The sequence below is a fragment of the Leptodactylus fuscus genome, chromosome 5 (genome assembly GCF_031893055.1).
Source record: "Leptodactylus fuscus isolate aLepFus1 chromosome 5, aLepFus1.hap2, whole genome shotgun sequence".
Lineage (NCBI taxonomy): Eukaryota > Metazoa > Chordata > Amphibia > Anura > Leptodactylidae > Leptodactylus > Leptodactylus fuscus.
Genome location: NC_134269.1, coordinates 50,556,156 through 50,576,185, shown reverse-complemented (window position 1 = coordinate 50,576,185; position 20,030 = coordinate 50,556,156). Strand labels below are relative to the sequence as shown.

The following is a 20,030-nucleotide window of genomic DNA, read 5'->3' as shown; positions in this document are numbered from 1 at the left end:
TGCACCCCAGTGTTGGAGGTATCGGTGCTATTAGTCTTGGCACCAATATCTCCCTAATGTCAGAAGGGTGGGCCTTACAGTCTATAGTCATTGCTAGGCTGTGAGGGACGACCCCTGGCTGCACTCTTCCATAGTTTTGAGATTTTTATTGTTGGGAAGGGAGTGGAGTGTCTTTCACAGCTCAGAGATGACGCTGAGCTGTAAAGCCTTCCTTTCTGACAGTGGGGATATATCTGTGTCAAAACTAAAGCCACCAATACTGACACCGGGCCGCATCCAGGGAATTTATTGCTGCTTTCTAGCTGTATATAATAATACCACATATCTATGAGGCGCTGAAAAGTCTTCTTAAAGGGATTCTATCATTAAAATGACATTTTTGTTCCTAACACATAGGAATAGCCTTAAGAAAGGCTATTCTTCTCCTACCTTTAGATGTCTTCTCTGCGCCACTGTTTGGTAGAAATCCCGGTTTTCTTCGATATGCAAATGAGTTCTCTTGCAGCACTGAGGGCATCCCCAATTCTGCGAGAGAAATCTCCAGCGCCGCCTCCATCTTCGTCTGGAACGGCCTCTCTCCGCATCTTCTTCCGGCGCTGGGGTCAAACTTCTACGCATGCGCAGTCTGCTCTGCCATTAGGCAGAGCTGACTGAACATGTCCGCGGGCATTTTTTTGTGCAAGTAAAACTCAAGTGTACTAGTGCTACAGCCCCTTCATTCAGTCTCAGAGGTTGGATCTCCATTGGTCATAAATGATGGCATATCCTTTAAGATGGGGATACTGCTTTCAGCTTGATGGACCTGTGACCTCTTGTACAAGGGGCTCTCCTTGCAGTATATGGGTGACATGACTGTGCTGTCCGATTTCAGTGGCTTGTATTTAGTCTCTAGGATGTGCACTGTGTAACTGTGTTGTCTGATCTCTCCTTCTCCCTCTGTTTTTCTTAGTCTACCATTTACCTGTGTCTCTGTGTAGTCATCCAGTCTGTCTTCCAGCGTCTTGTCAGGTCCTGGATATACAAATGATCTCTTATGACTCGGAGGGTTAGGGTCTCGCTTGATGTTTTTTAATGTGAACAGCACATTAGGAATAATCTCTCTTAATGACTTGTGCATTAGGTATTGTGCCGGATAAATGAACTATCAATTTCTAAGCTTTTTTTATGCAGTACTTAAAGTTACGCCTCATTGGTAATTAACCCCCTCCAGGCTGTCTGCTGCCTCTTCTTCTCATTCCGGTGGGATTGCACTAACTTAAGTCTACTTGTGAAGTGTATCCATCCACACATGCTATAAACTAAGGAAGAGATTATGATAAACTTGCTGTGTTTGCAGTACTTTGCACCAGAAGTATGAAATGACTCCATTTTTTGTGAGCTATTGCTCCCGACCTACCTATACACATACGTGTATTGTCCATGGGAACAGGGTAGTAAGCAGCTGCTGGACACTTCATGTGGTGGATTTTCTACCCTGACTAAAATAGGCTTGAGCATACTGATATCTTCAAATGGGACACCGACATACACATTAGATTAGTTTCCTGCTTCCTTTCAAACTGATCCTCTTTCCTGCTCACTGCTGCTTCTGTTTCCCCTTCTGCCCTCCAGGGGGCCTCATGCGTCGCATATGATGTTGCGAGGCACAGGCTGCCCTAGAGGGCAGAAGGGAAAGCGAAGGCGGCTGTATGCAGAAATTAATTAAACAGAAGACTCACCCCAAATGCCCTTTTTAGCTAAGATCTCGTTCACATCTGCATGGGCCCCCCGAACAGAATACCAAACACATTTACAAGTGGTGTGCGAGTGAATGCACACGGACCCCATAGACTATAATGGGGTCCGCGTACTTGCTGCGAGATCTCCGCAGGGAACATGCGGACAGGAAAGTAGTTCACAATAGATCTCCATGTGGACCCCATGATAATCTATGGGGTCCATGTGCTTTCACTGCACACCGCTTGCAAATGCGTTCGGTAGTCCGTTCGGGGGGGTCCCCATGCAGACTCTCCGAATGGATTACCAAGCGCAGATGTGAACCAATAAAATACTGATTTTCATGAAAATGGAGATGCAATGCAGAATAAGGAAGGCATCTTTGGAAAGTGTAGAAGCCGCCCTTGAAGGTACTGACATTAGTTTAATACGGATTTTCCTACTGACAGACTCCCTTCAAAAAGCTAGTGATTGACTCCTATGAAAGTTTATAAGTAGCATACTGTACATCTAATGAATAATTGTATAACATAATTACATTTATTAATTATTTTAATTTGAAGCCAGAACTGACTTTGACTCCACAGCCCTGAATAATCAATGTAATGCTATGGTCAATGTTGGACCTTACCTGTCATATAGTTACTCACACTGAATTTCCCCATGTGGGACTATTAAAGGATTATCTTATCTTATCTTATGAAATGGGAAGTTCTGCATCCTATAAAAAATTATTCTGAAAAAAAATAGATTTGTTGACATTGTGCCATATTTTCTGCATATAAGCTAGCAGAGGCTGACGTGCTGAAATATGGAGCAATATTTCTGCTTGTTATAATCTGTGCAGCAAATATGACTCTGTAGTAGATTTGCTATATATTCATTGATTCTAAACATCACGGCTTTTGATGTACATCATTGTGCTGAACTTCATTATGCACATAAATGTAGGTCAGTCGTATATTTTGCTTCAAGTATAAATACTGAGAAAATGAGAAACGCGTGGTGGGGTGAGTAATATAGTAGTGCTGAAATTTGAGATGAGACCTCATTGGCAAATTTATGGAAAGTATTAAATAATGGTCTAGTTAGCTGCGTGTTAATATAGAAATTAACTTTTGCATTTACCCTTCTCAATTCATTTTCCGAAGAAACAGCAGCAATTTGTCTTATAAAATTCAGGATGAATGGCTCTACTAGCGGTTTTATAAGGTTTAATGGAAATATTGCTGCTGTAATTTCTTTCTGTTTTGCATAAAATTCTACCAGCGTTGGAGGAATACTTTGTAAGGTAGAAAAAGAGACTAGAATATATTTCTATAATGTGATGTGTGGCAAGTATTCCGTGTAAGTACTGTGCTTTTCTGAATTCTTCTATGGCTTCAGTGGGTTCCATGATCAACATATTGATCAAATACCTGCAAGCTAAATGTCCAATCGGGTTCAATCCATGAGTGTAATGAACACCAACAATTTTATCATTTTAGCAGTTCTGATTTAGATACTGCTTCACAGTGCTCTTAAACATGGCGATGATGTCATCACTGGACACTTCAGACTGAGTGTACTCACTTTTTCATTTGTATTCCTTTTTGAAGGCTAAGGACACCTTTGCATAAACATTGATATTGCTCTTTTGTTTCTTAAATTCTCCTTAGGTTTTTTTTTTTTTGCTGTTGTAGAGTCTGTGCAACTCCTTTACATAGCTGGCTGCCCTGCTGATTTTGACATGCATATAACACATTGCACCCGACACTGTCTCTCTTTTCTCTCCCCCTCCTTTCTCTCAGTGTTAGAAATACCAGCAAAGTTATATATGATGTAAAGAGGGGGGAAAACGGCCAATGAGCGGGAGAATGCAGTTGAATGCATTCAGATAACACTGAGTGATCGGATACTCACTTAGTCGTGTGCATGGGGTCTTAAGAGAGGGTAGATATCGTAGGGTGTATCAGGGTGTGGATAGAGAGGAAAGCACACAAGACAAGGGAGTAGAGGGAACACAGAAGCTGTGTATTAGTGTTAAGAGAAAAAAAAAACGCTACTACAGAGGGAGAGTAAGGGCAACTCCTTGGCATCAGTGTCTTTCAGCACAATACTATTTACCTGTATGGGACTTAAGGAAACAGCATAGCAGAGCCATGTACCCCTGTCTAATGAAGTCCTGGCCTAGTGGTCACGCATTGAGCCCTGTATTCCCATCTCAGCCATGACTGGTTGAGATGGAAATAACCCTTTAAACTTGAGATATAGGGTGTGGTATTGCCCTAACCTTTTTTTTATTATTTATTGTTTTTGTGGAGGAAAATTTTCTAAATTCTCTATCTACTGGGGTTGTGGACTGTTCTTGATGTCTTAACATTGCAGACAGTATAAAGACACCTTGGGGAGGGTTATTTATCAAAGTAAGGGTAAGGAGGAAGAGTGATGGTGTACATAACAACCAAAAATGTGTGTGCCTAAGGTGTGCAAGTGTCAATCGTATATAGCGAGTTGTAGTTGTGTCTTGTAGTCTCCTTGTTTTTGAAGGACTCATTATTAATAATAATAATCTTACATTTTCCTTGCAGTACTGCAACATGGTCCTTGAGCAGCAGGGTAGCAGTCCTCTGATTGAACCTCTGCAAATCTATCCCCGTGGTAAGTGTTTTTACAGTTCTTTTTTTTTTTTCTCCTGGAGGCTGGGGAAGGTGAAAAATAAAAACAAAAACAGCTGCCTCCAGTGATCCAGTGTTTCCCTCCCCTGTCCAACATCACCCTATGGCTTCTTCCGGTGGACGTCCTCACCACACGTGACCGCTGAGACCAATCAGCCACCTAAAGAAAGAACTCGGGACGTCACTCGCATGTCACCTGTGACGTCTCTGGTCCTTTCCTGAGGGCGCTGATTGGCTGGAAGAAGCCCCAAGCCTAGTTGGACTGGAGCATCGGGGGATAGGTGAGTATGGTGTCACATTGGGTACACCACCCACCAACTAGTCACCGCAACCAGAAGCTAGAGAGGAGAGCAATGGTAAAGACTCAGGAACAGTTAAATAGAAAATATTTTTGTATGTTTTTGGATCTGCTTTTGCAGGTGGAAATCTTGATGAAGGTGTGAACTAGACCCATGACTCTGACCCATAGACTTTGTCATTTAGACACCAGAACAGGATAATAAAAACTCTTTAGAGATGGCATTATACTCAGAAAAACTAGTGCCAAAAATGACCATTAGTCCAAAGCAGTTTTATTTCATCACTGACCCATCAGTCGGACCCCAGGTTTTTACAGGGCCCATAGTCACATCTGCAATTTTTGGGTTTCTCATAAATTTTCTGAAACTGTGGTCAGTAAAAACGTGTATGGTAAAGAGAAGGTGAAGGACAATTGTATCCTTGTCATTGGATCTCTTTTCAGTTTTATTGATTGATTGTAAAACAATGGAACTGCAGCTTTTATACATATAAAACCTAAACCTCTGGTCTCCCACCCCATAGCAGACTTGTGACGTTATCTCTTCTAGCTGTGATTCTCATCCGAATTTGTTGTCCCCATTGCAATATCCAGCCATTGTATAAATCACAAAATGCATTACCATGTGTCAAACCTAAACTGTTAGCACATCCTACCCGTATGCTTTGTGTCTATGGCGTCTGCGGTGGCGGGGAGGTTATTTATACACCCTTTGTGTTAGAAATTCACATTCAAGATGAGGTTTAACCTCTTGATGCCCTCTTTATTATTGGAGGTTACTGGCTGATCACACATGATGGATAGTAACTAACTGATTCCCTGTATATATGAAGCCTTAAGGGCCATTCAGTCGTCCAAAGCCATCGCAAAGTGTGACAGATCATCAATGAAACTGATGCACTCAGCCTTGAAACAACATCTAGATCATTTTTTCCAGATCATTTCTTGTAGGAGACTTGGAGACATTGGGAAGGAAACTATGCAGTCTCCAAGGGACTTTACACTCTTGTCGTCCAGAACTGAGACAGATGATACTGTTTCGTAGCAGTCCGGTTTATCATAATTTGAGGTCTGAAGGGATTCTGGAGAAGTTGCCATTGGTTGTGTTCAGACAGTGCAGTTAAAACTGCATCAAAACCACATGCAATGAAACTGGGTTTTTTTTGGTGTGCCTTTTGTTTTTTTACAGTAAGTGTTTCACCTGTAAAAGAACAAACAAAACACATTGAACGCTGCAGAAAGAAATGCAGCAACCAAGATATCGCTTCATAGGTAGGCATAATTGCCTTTCAGGAGATGGGGAAAGTTGGGTTGTAGTTCAAGTTGTATGGTGAATGTATTTGTTTTTGCACTGTTTTGTGTTATTTTAGGAGAAATGTTGAAGGGAAGGAAACTGACATCTTCCTCTTTATCGTAGCTGTCGTTCATGTCTGATCAGCAGACTTTCCACTTGCTCAGATTTTGTAATATTTTATTATCAGAGGCTTATGTTGTCAGGGGGTTCTCATAGTACAGGTGTGTCTTTAAAGTTTAGTTATTCAGCAAGTTTAGATTGTAAAAGGGCATTTGGTTACTTTTCTGTTTCCGATATAGCGCCATCTTATTCCATAGTGTTGTACAAATCATTACCATCAATCCTCACTGTTCAAGTCATAGGGGCTTGTTTTAAAGGATGGACACCACTCCAGGTAGTTGAGTTTGCTTGTTAGCTCTCCCTCATCCTTGGGTTCTTTACCAGGATCAGTTCCCCCAGACCCCACGAGTAATATATTCATGCTAGCCATCACGCCTACTTATTCAGATTCTAACCGCCTGAGGAAGGGCTCTCGCAGCCCGAAACGTTGCTCTTGGTTCTTTGCTCTTACAGTATCTACACCTTGTATATGATGCATTGGTCTAACATGGAATAAAATAAAACTAACAAGCAAGCTCAACTACCTGGAGCGCTGTCCATCCTTTAACACAAGCTTCTATTTAAATTGGTGGGTTCTGGTCAGCCACCGGTGGAATAAGTGTAAGCTAAGGAGAGTGCTACTCACATGAATATTGTATGATTCTGTACATGTACAGATAAAATCTGACATTATATAGTAGCAAAACCAAACATTCAAGCAATAGGGGTGTGGGCCATGCCTGTGAAAGAATAGGGGTGACACAAGATAATACTGTATACTTTGGTACAATGATCCAGCTATGTTATACTACATAGAGTGGTATATTGCCTGTTAAAGCTTCCTTCACTCCGAACCATATGTTGCCTGCTTTTACTGGACTGAATCTGGTCCAGAGACTGGGACTTCTTGCATAGTGATCAGTTATACTGGGAGTACTGTTTTGTCCCTTATCGTATATAGTGTGGGACAGTAGAGTCACTGGGGGAACAGGAACTCCTAGGATGCAAAGAGTCATGGTCTCTGGACCAGGACATGTGGGTAGTATACAGTCTGGATTTTCCAGGCTGTATATGCCCGTGTGCAGGAGGCCTAAGGGCGACGGCAAACATACCAGCAACTGCATGCAGCCGAAACCGGCTTGCATGTGGCCACTGGCTGTATGATGGAACTGGTAATACCTGTATTACCCGTAACATTTTGCAGCCATTGGGCAACCAGAAGTACTTTGTATACCTTTACCCCATATTGGAAAGCCTATTACATTGTCACCTGCATCTCTATCATGACAGTTGCAATTTTGTAAAAGGCAAAAAGTTATGGCTCTTATTTGTATAGTTTCCTATAGCCACTACCCATTTGTTATAGTCCCAAAACTTGACACCAAAGTGTTGTTGTTCTCCATCACTTTTTATATGTAAGGTTCTCAGTTTAGGACGTGAGTCTCCTTAATGCTTCCTCTTCTTGCTTATTCACAAAGTGCATTTGCATTTACACCAGCATCACGCCTGAGAAATGTTTACACACGCATTCTGCTGCACAAAAGTGGGAAGGGGTGCACCTGTTCCCTGCTGCAGGCCCGCCCGCGCTCCAACATTACTTCACATCTTGCTGCGTTGCACAAAGGCTTATTGATGTGTGCAGTAATTATAGAGTGCGTGACGATTGTTAATAGCTGGGGCACAGCGCACTCTCCGCTGACACAGCAGGGGTTAAATATGCATTCCACCGAGACAGAGCAGGGGGCAAAAATGTAATTCTTTACTTCAAGACAATCAATCAAAATTGACAGTGACTTTAACAACAATTTGTGGCGTGCAGGGGACGTGGAAAGGGAGCAGCCTGCGCTGTGTGAGCCAAGACCTGTGAGCGTGTTTCTATTCATAATAATCATCTTTATTTGTCATGTAGTATTGACAGGCAGAACATGTCGTGGATATGCGGCAGAACGCCGAGCCTCTTGCACGGTCCAAAGGAAAGATTAAAAGAAAAAATCTGAGAATTATTTACCCTCCTCTGTTGGGTTGTGGCAACTTCTGTTGAATTGTATCTGCTCTTGAGAAAGCTGGGTAGTGACCTAATGTGAATGAGGTTCCGAAGAGGGGTTGTTGTCCAGCTTTTCCGGTCTCTTACTAGTTATACAGAAGTAGATCCTCTGATTTGGTGTCACAGTGTAAATCATCAGTTTTATTTTTCTGGACCCCAGGAAAGCTTGGTAGTGGATATTTTGGGGATGTTAGTAGCAGGGATGCTGCACAGCTTTCCCAGAAACAGATATACCTATATACAAACTGGTGCTAAAATCTATGTAGATTATTTTATTTTAGGTATAAAACTTCTTAAACTAAATTTTAGTCTCCTTGTGAGGGAATTGTTACTTAAAGGGTTTCTCTAACAGGACAACACTTTATAAAAAAGGAGCATTCTAAACACATCCTAGGCCCCACGTCTTGTTCTTGGTCCCCCTTGATACGAGGGGAAATACCATTTCGCCAAGCACTATGTAAGGGCGGACATTGTGGCCAGCATTCATTTCCTGCATGCCAAGAGGGACCAGGAAGTAGAGAGCAGCGGAAGACGGGGGAAAAGACCTAAAAAAAAAAGTATCCTGCTGAAAAAATCCTTTAAAAGGGTTGTCCAGGATTTTTTTTTTTATAGCCTAGTCTTATGATAGGCCATAAATATCTGATCCTTCAGGTCACCTGTACGTGGTCATTTCCAACATCTGAAGTATAGTATATAGTGTTCAGAGCCAGAAGCCACTTCCAGCGCCTATACACAACATGAGACCCAAAGCAGATGGCTCCAATTCTTGTATAGTGGCTTGGCGCTGTTACCGCAGCTTGGCTTGACTTTAATGAGAGCTACGCTGCATTATTGGCACCTGATCACTCTACAAGAACCAAAGCTATCTGTTTCTGGCCTCATGTTGTGTATAGTATGGGTGCTGGAAGTGGCTCATATAGCTGATCTGTAAGAATGGATATTTATTGCCTAAGGATAGGACATAAAGAACTATGGTAACTCCTAGACAACCCCTTTAACAGTTAGTTAATGGATATTTCCCTTTAATGGGACTCATCGCAATCCATAAGCCGTACAGAGTCTATTTTAATCTGGAGGACCCACCATGTTTGTACAGTGCATGGATAATCCATTGATTTTTGGTGTGTACAGTGTAATGCTTCATTTTCCCTGTGGTGGCGCTGTATGAGTACTTGCTCCTGGCTTTTTCTACAGATTTACAGCTAATCGTGAAGGGTTTCGCTATGGAATAGTCTATTGTCTGCCTATTACTAGGGGTCCTTTTACCAAAAACTGATTGTCAAAACTGGATAATCCCCTTTAAGACCCTCAAACCTTATCCCATTGCATCTAATTGTTCTCTACAATGGTTGCACCTTTATGTTTTTACAGTGAATAGAAAAAATGGAAATATGTAAAGGTTTTGTAAAAGCCTCTGTGTCTTTATAGCAAAGATGGAGTGTCTAGACTTTATGATCTGTCCCAAAGGGTATAAAAATCAATAATATATATTCTTACTTTCTGTTATTATCAGGAGGCCTATAGACTAAAGCTGGGAGGCTTCCAGCAAACATCCAAGCCAAGCTGGACAGCAGTGCCGTAAATTTAGTGCTATGGTGTGTTATTTTAGGAATTAAAGGGGAGATTAACTCTTTATTATTTTGACTTTACAGGCCATGGTTTAGGAATTCTATTTGGTAAAAAATATCACCATAAGGGTCCATTCACATGGAGTTTTTTGACGCTGAATCCGCATCAGAATCCACGTGGAAAAAAAGCCTCCCATCCTTGCTTGCAGAAAAAAGAACCCATTGAAGTCAATGGGAGGCTTTTTTTCCATGTGGATTCTGATGTGGATTCAGCGTCAAAATCAGCGCCAAAAAACCTTAAGGCTGAGGCCCCACATCATGGAAATGTAGTTTGTTTTTTTGTTGCAGATTTTGATGCATTTTTTTGAGCCAAAACCAGGAATGGATTGAGCAGACGTATAAGAACTTCCTATATATTCCCCATTGCTTTTTGTATCCAATCTTGGTTTTGGTTTAAAAAAAAAAAATCTGCATCAAAAAAAGCTGCGTTTCCACATTGGCCCCACATTGCAGAAACGCAGCTTTTTTATGTTGCAGATTTAGTTGCGTTTTTTTGACCCAAAGCCAGGAGTGGATTGAGCAGAAGGGAGAAGTATAAGAACTTCTTATATATTCCCCATTGCTTTTGTATCCACTCTTGGCTTTGTCTAAAAAAACAAACAAATCTGAAACAAAAAAAAGCTGTGTTTCTGCAATTTGGGGCCTTAGCCTAAAGGGGTCTTTCACCAAATGACGTAATGGCCTAATGCTAAGATATGTCACTTCCTTAACTGTGGGACCACTACCAATTTCCCCTAGACAGTGCTGATTCCATCAAAAAAGTCAAAGAACCCTTGTCAAAGAAGGGACTGCCAAAGAAATACCCATGCGAATACAAACCTTGAAATCAGTGTGTTCTAAAAATGGCTATTTGATAGGGGTCACGGGGGTGTTTCTAACATTTGTGTGAATAAGGCCTTATTTGGTCAATGCTCTGCTGCTGCAGTGAACCCGAACCTGTCTGTTTGTCCTGCAGTGATCACATCATCTCCATTCATGTGATTGCTGCAGCCAATAGCTAGATTTAGTTGTCTTGCTGCAGAGAAGTAAACCCTGATGTAGCAGGTGTATATTAAAAAAAAAATAAAATATATATATATATATATATATATATATATATATATATATATATATATATATCCTATTAATGTTATAAATGTGAAAGTTTGTGAGTTTGGATGTTTGTGGGTTTGTGTGTTCGGATGTTTGTTAGTCAATCACGCAAAACCCGCTAGACCGATTTGGCTGAAATTTTCCACAAACATAGTTAATACACCCCATTGCGCAATAGGCTACTTTTCGTCACAATAGCGCACATACGTTTTTCCCAGGACCCCCACAAACCCCAAACTCACATCACCATCTCTGCAATCTCATACACTTTGGACCATAGCAAGCCACAAAATTCATATTGCTCTCTACAGCCTCGCCCCTAACCCCACACAATCACATATACATATACTTTACCACTTTGCCCCTCACCTTAACGATACTCCAGGAGGCGCTCTTTAACGCTCCGGAGCAGCCATGTTTGCCGACCCCACCGCTCTGACAATCTGCGACACCGCCCACCCATGTCAATACCCCTAGGCGGTCTAATAAATGCAAAAAAAAAGTTTAAAAAAAGTAAAAAAAATATTAAAAACAAAAAAAAAGTATTAAAAATTCAAATCTCCCCCCTTTCTCTAGAACACATATAAAAGTAGTTAAAAACTGTGAAACACATACATGTTAGTTATCCCCGCGTCCAAAATCGCCCGCTCTACAAAGCTAGACAAATATTTTTCCTGTTCGGTAAACGCCGTAGCGGAAAAAATGGTCAAAAGTGCCAAACCGCCGTTTTTTCACTGTTTTGATTCTGATACAAATTTGAATAAAAAGTGATCAAAGCAATAACATTTCCTGAAGATGGTAGAACTACAAAGTACACCCGGTCCCGCAAAAAAGGACACCCTATACATCCCCGTACACGCACGTATAAAAAAGTTACGGCTGTCGGAATATGGCGACTTTTCAAAAGAAAACTTAACAGTTTTGAATTTGTTTTTAAGGGGTCAAAATGTAAATAAAACCATATAAATTTGGTATCCCCGGAATCGTAACGAAACACAGAATACAGGGGACATGTGATTTTGGTTGCACAGTGAACGCCGTAAAACCAAAGCCCGTAAGAAAGTCGCAGAAATGCATTATTTCTTGAAATCCACCCCACTTTGAATTTTTTCCCTGCTTCCCAGTACATTATATAGAATAAATAATGGTGGCATCATGAAGAAAAATTTGTCCCGCAAAAATTAAAACCTCATATGGCTCTGGGAGCAGAGAAATAAAAAAGTTATGGGGTTTAGAAGGAGGGGAGTCAAAAATGAAAATCAAAAAATGCCATCGGCGGGAAAGGGTTAACTTCAAATACTTCTGTCCCAAAGTCACTATGTAAAGTTTCTCACAACACCGTATATATAGCAGCTCAAATACAAAGTAACTGCAACACAAAAGTCTCACGTATTCTCTGAATTACAGCAAAAACAAGATACAAAGTTACATTTCATATCCCATACCTTATACACAGTACGAAAACCTTACCCGCGCCTGTATATACCCACTTCTACAATCACCGCAGACGAAGTTGCGGGTACCAGCTAGTATAGTAATATACTGTATTAACATTAAATATATAAATCTATCATATATATATATATATATATATATATATATATATATATATATATATATATATATATATATGATTTTATATATTTATTTTTCTTTGGGAGCCTTCACATGGAGTAAACGCTCCGCTCACTCTGAACGTAAAACTCGTTCAGAGTGAGCAGCGTTAAAACAGATCCCATTGATTTTTATGGGTGCCGGCATACGCACGCTACCAATACGCAATGGTAGGCTTTTTTACCTATTGCTTTCAGTGTGATACACGCGTATACCGAGTGTGCATTCAGAATGAGCGGAGCGTTTACTCCGTGTGAAGGCTCCCATTTTTCAGTTTTCCTGCTCTTAGCCTTAGCTAGTGCCCACCATTGAAAGGCTAAGTAGCCCCCATTCCTATCCCAGCCGCTTCCTGCTCTGTCTGAAGCTTTTTCGATTGTATTTTTTTGTATCCATTTGCAACCCCTGGGTAACATTTTTACTCAGCTGGAAACCCCCTTTAACATCCCATACACCCCTTTAACTAGAGCAATATCCTGCTGCCAAAGTGTTAAAAATTCTATTTAGAGATTTGTAAGTTAAATCTATTTCTAGGAAGAATGGATGATAACCAATATTACCTCCCCCTTAGTCGCTGTCACCCAGTTTTTCCTCTTTAATGGGTCTTTGCTGGCGTAGGCCTGCTTATTTAGGATTAATCCAAGATTTGATATTGAGGTTGAGGTATTCACTGCACAGTTTCAGTCTCGGGGTCACTATTATTTAGAAGTGCTTGCCGCCTGCATGTCACAATCCCAATATGATTGCAATATGCAGGGCTCCTGTCTGCGGCCCAGGCTGCCCCTTTCGGAGATAGATATTAGGAGCATTTAATAAGACGCCCTATTCTGACAGGCAGCACGTGGACGGCATCCTGGATATTAATATGAATAGTCAGTTCTTCCTATTGCCAGGAATTCCCAGTATCACAGCACCTGCTCCAGAATGTGGAATTAAGGGCAGCATACAATCAGTTTTAGCTTACTCTGTGTGTGTGTGTTTTTTATTATGTGTTTTAAGCAGAAATTAGAATTTAGATGAGCCGGTGTCAGGAGGGTGTGTGATTTTGCAGAAAGGATCCAGTCTTCTGGGACTCCTCTCTCTGCTCGGAGAGCCTCTCTTCAATCATTCCTCGCTGCTAATTTTGGTGTCACTCTCATTTCTTTTTAAACGATTCATTTCAAAGGAAGGAGAAGGGGGGGTGGGATTGTAAATGGCCCCGATGTGATCTACAATTTAGTCTATTACTGTTGCAGCCTGCAAGCCTCCCGGGAAGCGGAACATACATGGCCTCAAGGTAGGAATTTCAATAATTGTTTCAGTAAAGTTGGATGGATTTGAAATGCTGTGTTCCACTTATTGAAACGTCAAAAAAAAAAAAAAAAATCTGTACTTTCAACATTGCTGACAAGCAGGACTTACATTTACTAGCAGGAACTGTGCCTGTGAGTACAGGACGGATCCGAACCTTTACTTGGCGTTAACCCCTTGACTGTCTGTATATGTGCTATTATAATACATTGCATTTTCCAGTTTATCATATTACTGTGTACGTAATAGCGCTACAGGAATAGACTATTGAAAAGTGGTAGAAAATAAAGCATACCAAATAATAATAATAATAATATATATATATATATATATATATATATATATATATATATATATATTTTTTTTTTTTTTATATGGCACCAACGTATTCTCCAAGGACATACAGAAATTGCCTTTGCTCACGTTGATCACTTTTAAGAGTATGGGAGGAAGCCTATGCTGACATGGGGCGACCATACAGATTCAGATTCAAATCCAGGGTCATAGAGTTACAAAGCAACATGGATTTCATGATAAACTGGACTCAAGGTGGCGCTGTTCTGTAAAAACGTAAAATTAGAACAATAAATACAAAATAAAAATAATACTTTGCAATACATGGGCTACCAACAAAATCTGGAAAAACATTTGCTTGTAAACAGTTGGACAGCAGAAATGATCTATTATGGATTTGGGTTTAGACCAATTTTTCATTTACACATTGTGTCTATTAAATGTAAAAATGTGTATGATAAAAAAAATTTTAAAAAAATTATATTCATGTGCATACACTCTGCACTTTGATATACAGCCTAAGGATATGTTCACACATAGTATATTTATGCTACGGTTTTCCATCCGGATTTGAAACAGAAAATCTGCAGGGTATTACATAAGCAGCAAAGTGGATGAGAGTCTAACAAATCTCGCCAACGCACTGTGAAACAATTTCATGTAGAAATTATCATGGATTTTAAATCCGCAGACCATCATTTCTTTGTTTTCACCATTTCCAATACATCGGGTGACATCTCGCCCAACAAATTTTGCTTGTAAAACAGCTGGATTTTGTTGCAAATTTGCCGCAACTCTACAGTGGAAAACTTCCATTGTGTGCGGATTTAGACCAGTTTCTCATTTCCTAGCATTGTAACTCTGATGAACTCTGCTTTAGTAAATGAAACTTTCCTAAAAGAGAACAAGTCGCACGTTCATCTTTAAGAAATTGCTAATTTAAGATGTTAGTTTCATAATTTATTTTGAATCTAGTTGATAATTTTTTTTCTATATTTATTCACTATCATTATTATTGTTAAAATATATATATATATATATATATATATATATATATATATATATATATATATATTGGAGATTAGCCAAATATATTATTTTCCCATTCCCTGTGGCAGGACCATCCAGGCAATCCCCATAAAGTCTATTAAAATGATACCTATGTGGGATTTCATGTCCCTCACTCCTGTGTTCCGCAGCAGACATATTCAGGTATCCAGCCGAGCCCGGCAAGCATTGCAAATTTTTAATCACAGTTTGATTCATTTTTGAAATCACCAGCGCTTATTGTTGCAGGGGAGAACAATATTTCTAATGCTGTTTTATTAATGTAAGCAAGCATTAACAGTAATAACATTAATTTGCAAATGATATTATTGTCTTTGTGTAAATTTAAAGGGTTTCCCTCACTGTCATTGAGTTTACCGTGGTATGGTCAAATATATTAAAACCGCCTACCCAGGCCATGGTGTATTTCCATAATGCTAGTCGCTCACATGAACCAATTCTATTGTACAATAAGCTTTTTTTGGTTTTGTTTTGTTTTTGCACATGAATGTTAAAAATGACATAGATGCTTTTTCTTATTATGATGCATAATTACAGGTGAACACCCGAGCGGGATCATCTAGCAACTGCAGCTCCTCGGTGTCGGACACTTTACCCAGCAATAGGTGAGTGCCTTCTTGCAAATGAAAGCTGTTCGTGTCAGTCAGGCCCACCTATAAAAGCATTACCCCAGGGCTGTGTTCAGGAAAATGCAGCGAGCACTGTGTGCTTGTGTTTCTCTAAACTGTCTAGGAGCAACTTAACGGCTGAGGCAGTGAATGGAAAATAATGGAAGTAATCCACGGATGGCTAATAAGGGGACTGAAGCACGACCTATTACATGTGTACATTCATCAGGGTCCTAACCCTATATTACTCACTGCTCAGGGCTCTGGAGATTTGTCATACAACTATTATGTCAACAGACTAAACAAAACACTTAAAGGGGATGTCTATAAGGTCTGTAGGTATTCCTTAAAGCAGCGCAGCTAATCATAATCCATGGGAGAGATTTGCACTATAGGCATTAATGCAATTATTTATGATGGAACATGAATATTAGGACTCTTAGGCTTTATTCACACATCCACATTTCACATACGTATGGCATCCGTATTTGTCATGCTTGGCATATGGATCTATCCATTGCAATGTATTCTTTCGTTCATGGACCACGGGTCTATATATAGAAGAAAAAGAAGCCAGTCCGTTTTTTTTGTCCCGGACACAGATGCTTCACACCAATGCAAGTCTATGGGTTTTTGATCTTAAAAAAACAAACAGATGGCAAGAGATCCATTTGTCATGTACCAAAAGACTTTGACAAACCATAACAATTTTGGATGTGAAAAATGAATCAACCACAAAAAGCACTCAAACCAGAATCATTGTTGACCATGGTTGAAGGAGTTATCTGGGATTACAGGAATATTTTTTTTGTTGTGAGCTCCTCAGTACTTACCAGTCACAGCGCTGTACGTTGTATAGTGGCTGTGCTTGGTATTGCAAGTCAGACCCATTCATTTGCACAGGACTGATCTGCAGCATGGTCATATGACTAATGGAAGTGACGTCACTAGCCTAAGGGGCTGAATATCATAGTCCTGGACAACCCCTTTAACATGGACCTCACACACCCACTTTTAGTGGCCTTAGAGTATAAGCACGTGTCTCCTAGAAATTTATACTACTGAAAATGTGTTCCATTCATATAAATGGGGCTATTTCTGCAGGCCCTAATTGCTTGAATAGTATAGTAGCAACAAATCTGCCACATGTGAATATATCCCTACAGGTAAGTGACGATTGACTGTAGGTCCTGTCTTCTTTATTTTATGGATGCACCTTTGTGTCTTAATTGTTCAATGCACAAAGTTGATTTGACTTTTTATCCACATATCTTCAAGTTACACAAATGAGAGTAAGAACTGTATCTTTATTTATGTACATGTGCAATTTGTAATACATGGACCTCTTTCGACAGCACCCATATGATGCCTAGGGAGAATATCTCTGTGTAAGACAGTTTGGGATTTTTGCCTGCCACAATTTTGTAGATTTCTAGCGAATATTTGAGAAAAAGCCACTGTATACCACCATTGCCCATGTACATAAATGTCCAGTTTAACTTCTTAAAGTGGTACAGATGCCAAGTCCTAGATACGTCAAGACATGATGTGATCTATTTCTAAAGATTGGTATAGTAGTAAGTGTAACTTTTATTTAAAAAAAAAAAAAAAAATCACTTGAACTATTTCTTCTATCATTATTGCATAGAGTTTGAGCTTATAAAGTTTGGTTTCTCATTGGCCAAGTGTTATGTCGTCTCTTACAGCCTTAAGACATCTTCTGCAGAACTTAAGAAGATTTTGGCCAATGGACAGGTAAGCTGCCATCTTCCAAAATATTATGTCCTTATCACTACAGGATATAGTCACCGTCCATAATGGATACATGGATTGTCACATTTTGTGGATTCTGAACTAGTTATATAACACGTAGTTGTAAGTGTAAAGAACCCGATAAAGATAATACATGCTGTAGTTGTAAGTGTAGAGAACCTGATAAAGGCCCAGAATCTTGTGATCGCCTCAGAAAACCTGCTGATAATAGAACCACCGACTCAGACTCCTTTTCAATTTTTTGCAGACCAACTTCGACTCCTTAACAAAAGGCTGACGGCCACAAGCAGTAACGATTCTCTAATTCATTATAATGCTAGTGATTGACTTCCTAAGAAAGTAAATATGTAACAAACTATGTCCTTAATTAACTATATACTATTAATAATTATGTAATATCATTAAAAATAATCCATCATTTTATTTAGGAGTTGAAGGGTTGTTTTCAAACTCCTTCTTTAGCTAAAATTGGTCCCGACTCTGACTCCACAGCCCTTTATTGCCCAGGGATATTATAGCCATCTATATACCGTATATGCTCGAGTATAAGCCGACCCGAATATAAGCCGAGGCCCCTAATTTTACCTAAAAAAACTGGGAAAACTTATTGACTCGAGTATAAGCCTAGGGGGGGGGGGAAATGCAGCAGCTACTGGAAAATGTCAAAAATTAAAATGGTCAGAGTTTTTGGGTGCAGTTTTTGGGTTCAGTAGTTGCTGGGTGCTGGAAAGGGGAGGGGTTGTTTTGGTTGTCTGTCTGCCCCTTCCCTGAGCTTGAGGACTGGGGTTTTTCCCCCCACTTGGAACTCAGTCTGGCTGAATATAGGGTATCTGCAGTGCTCCTATTAACCCCTTCCGGATGGAACAGGAGCACTGCAGATCCACTATATTCAGTAGACCGGGCACTTTCAGACACAGGGATACCTAATGTGTATGTGTTTCACAGTAATTCTCTACTTGAATATGTATTCTAGGGAAAGGAGGGATTTAGAACTTTTATTTATTTTATTTTTTATCATAATTTTTTTTAAAGCTCGTTTTTTTTTCACTATTTTATGGGAGATTCTATACATCATAGACACCCCCCCCAAAAAAAATAAAAAATAAAAATAAATAAAAAAAATAAAAATAAAATAAAATATTTTATTGTTTCTTTGCTTGCCTCGAGTATAAGCCGAAGGGGGGGGGGGCTTTTTCAGCACAAAAGCTGTGCTGAAAATTCGGCTCATACTCGAGTATATACGGTAATTTCCTTCAGTGGAAATATAGTATTACATAGTGGGCTTTTATATGAATGATTTCATAGACGTACGGGCTGAGTCCCTATCATACTTAATGGATCTCCAATGTGTCTTAAAGAGGTGGCTACAGAGTAGGGGTCCCCTTCAATAATGACTTTATGTCTTAATGCGTCATGGGATTATCTAAGGGACACAACTCCTTCAGTAATGTCTGTTACCATAACTATTACAATAATTGTAGTCCTATGTATGTGAATTGCTGTTTAGCTATTCCTATATGTATTCTACAAGGCCGCCCTTCTCTCTTATGAAGGAATTGCTAGTGCTGTACTTCTAGATGTCACCAGGGATAAATACCATCATATACCTTGGCTTATTCTCTTTCTTCTTGTAGAAGGGGACCGTTGTAATCCCTCATAGGGAAAGCTTTAGCCTGATCCATACTCTATACAAATAATCTTCCCCTTTGATGCCTCATTTATCAGAATTATTTCATAGCGTCATGTCCACTTCTACTTTTAATCATCTGCTGGAGTCAGGATTTGGCACCTCTTATGTGTTGTGTAGCAAGAACTGGTCCAAGTCCGCTGCCTGCGTAGTAGACGCGTGGGATTTGTGCATTTGATAAGCAGCAGGCTCCCCCTTGCTGCTCTGGGGAGGCAGCTGCCCGATGCTATCAAGCCTACCTATTAGGATCAATTGGCCAAGACATCTGTGTCACAGCAAATAAAAGGGTCTTATTGATTTCCTAACTGCTGCTCACTTTCCTTCCTTGTTCAGACGCCTGAAATCTTAATTATCTCAGTGTCTTCCCTGCGTGACCCTCTCCAAGACTCATCGGCATTTCATGAATCAAGTCGTCATAGTTGAACATGTCAAGAAGACAATTAAGCGGCCCCTCCCGTCGGCGTGTCCTCCTCTCACCCCCACCTAGTAAACACACACCCATCCATCACACACTCTTCATTTACTCACACTGGACACTAACTCCACCATGCAGAAACCAGTTAACTTCATTGCATAGAGGCAGGCTGCTCCCACTCCTCTTACTACTAATAAAAAAGGCCATCCGGGGAGCTCTAAACCTCAAAGTGTGGTCACAAAAAGCACCATCTGACCTGGATTTGTGCCCACCGCACAAGGTTGTAAGCTTCCAGCAATGTCGGGGTTACTATGACTCGTTATTAATCATTAATAGAAAACGAGAAGCCATTCCTCAAGTTAATCAGATATTGACAGGCCAGAAATAGTGGTGCATTGATACAGGTTGTATGGTATAAATATTTATTTCTTTCCTGTCACTCTGGGTGAATACGGG

The 20,030-nt window shown here is 40.1% G+C and overlaps 1 protein-coding gene across 1 annotated transcript in view; it reads left to right on the top strand.

Moving 5' to 3' along the window:
* Positions 1-20,030, top strand: part of MAP2K5 (mitogen-activated protein kinase kinase 5) — a 106,576-nt gene that overhangs the window by 7,124 nt on the left and 79,422 nt on the right. The window contains exons 4-7 of the mRNA XM_075273170.1: positions 4,287-4,356; positions 13,675-13,715; positions 15,629-15,696; positions 17,406-17,454. Of these exons, the coding sequence (XP_075129271.1) occupies positions 4,287-4,356; positions 13,675-13,715; positions 15,629-15,696; positions 17,406-17,454 (228 nt within the window). The remainder of the gene's footprint in view (positions 1-4,286; positions 4,357-13,674; positions 13,716-15,628; positions 15,697-17,405; positions 17,455-20,030) is intronic.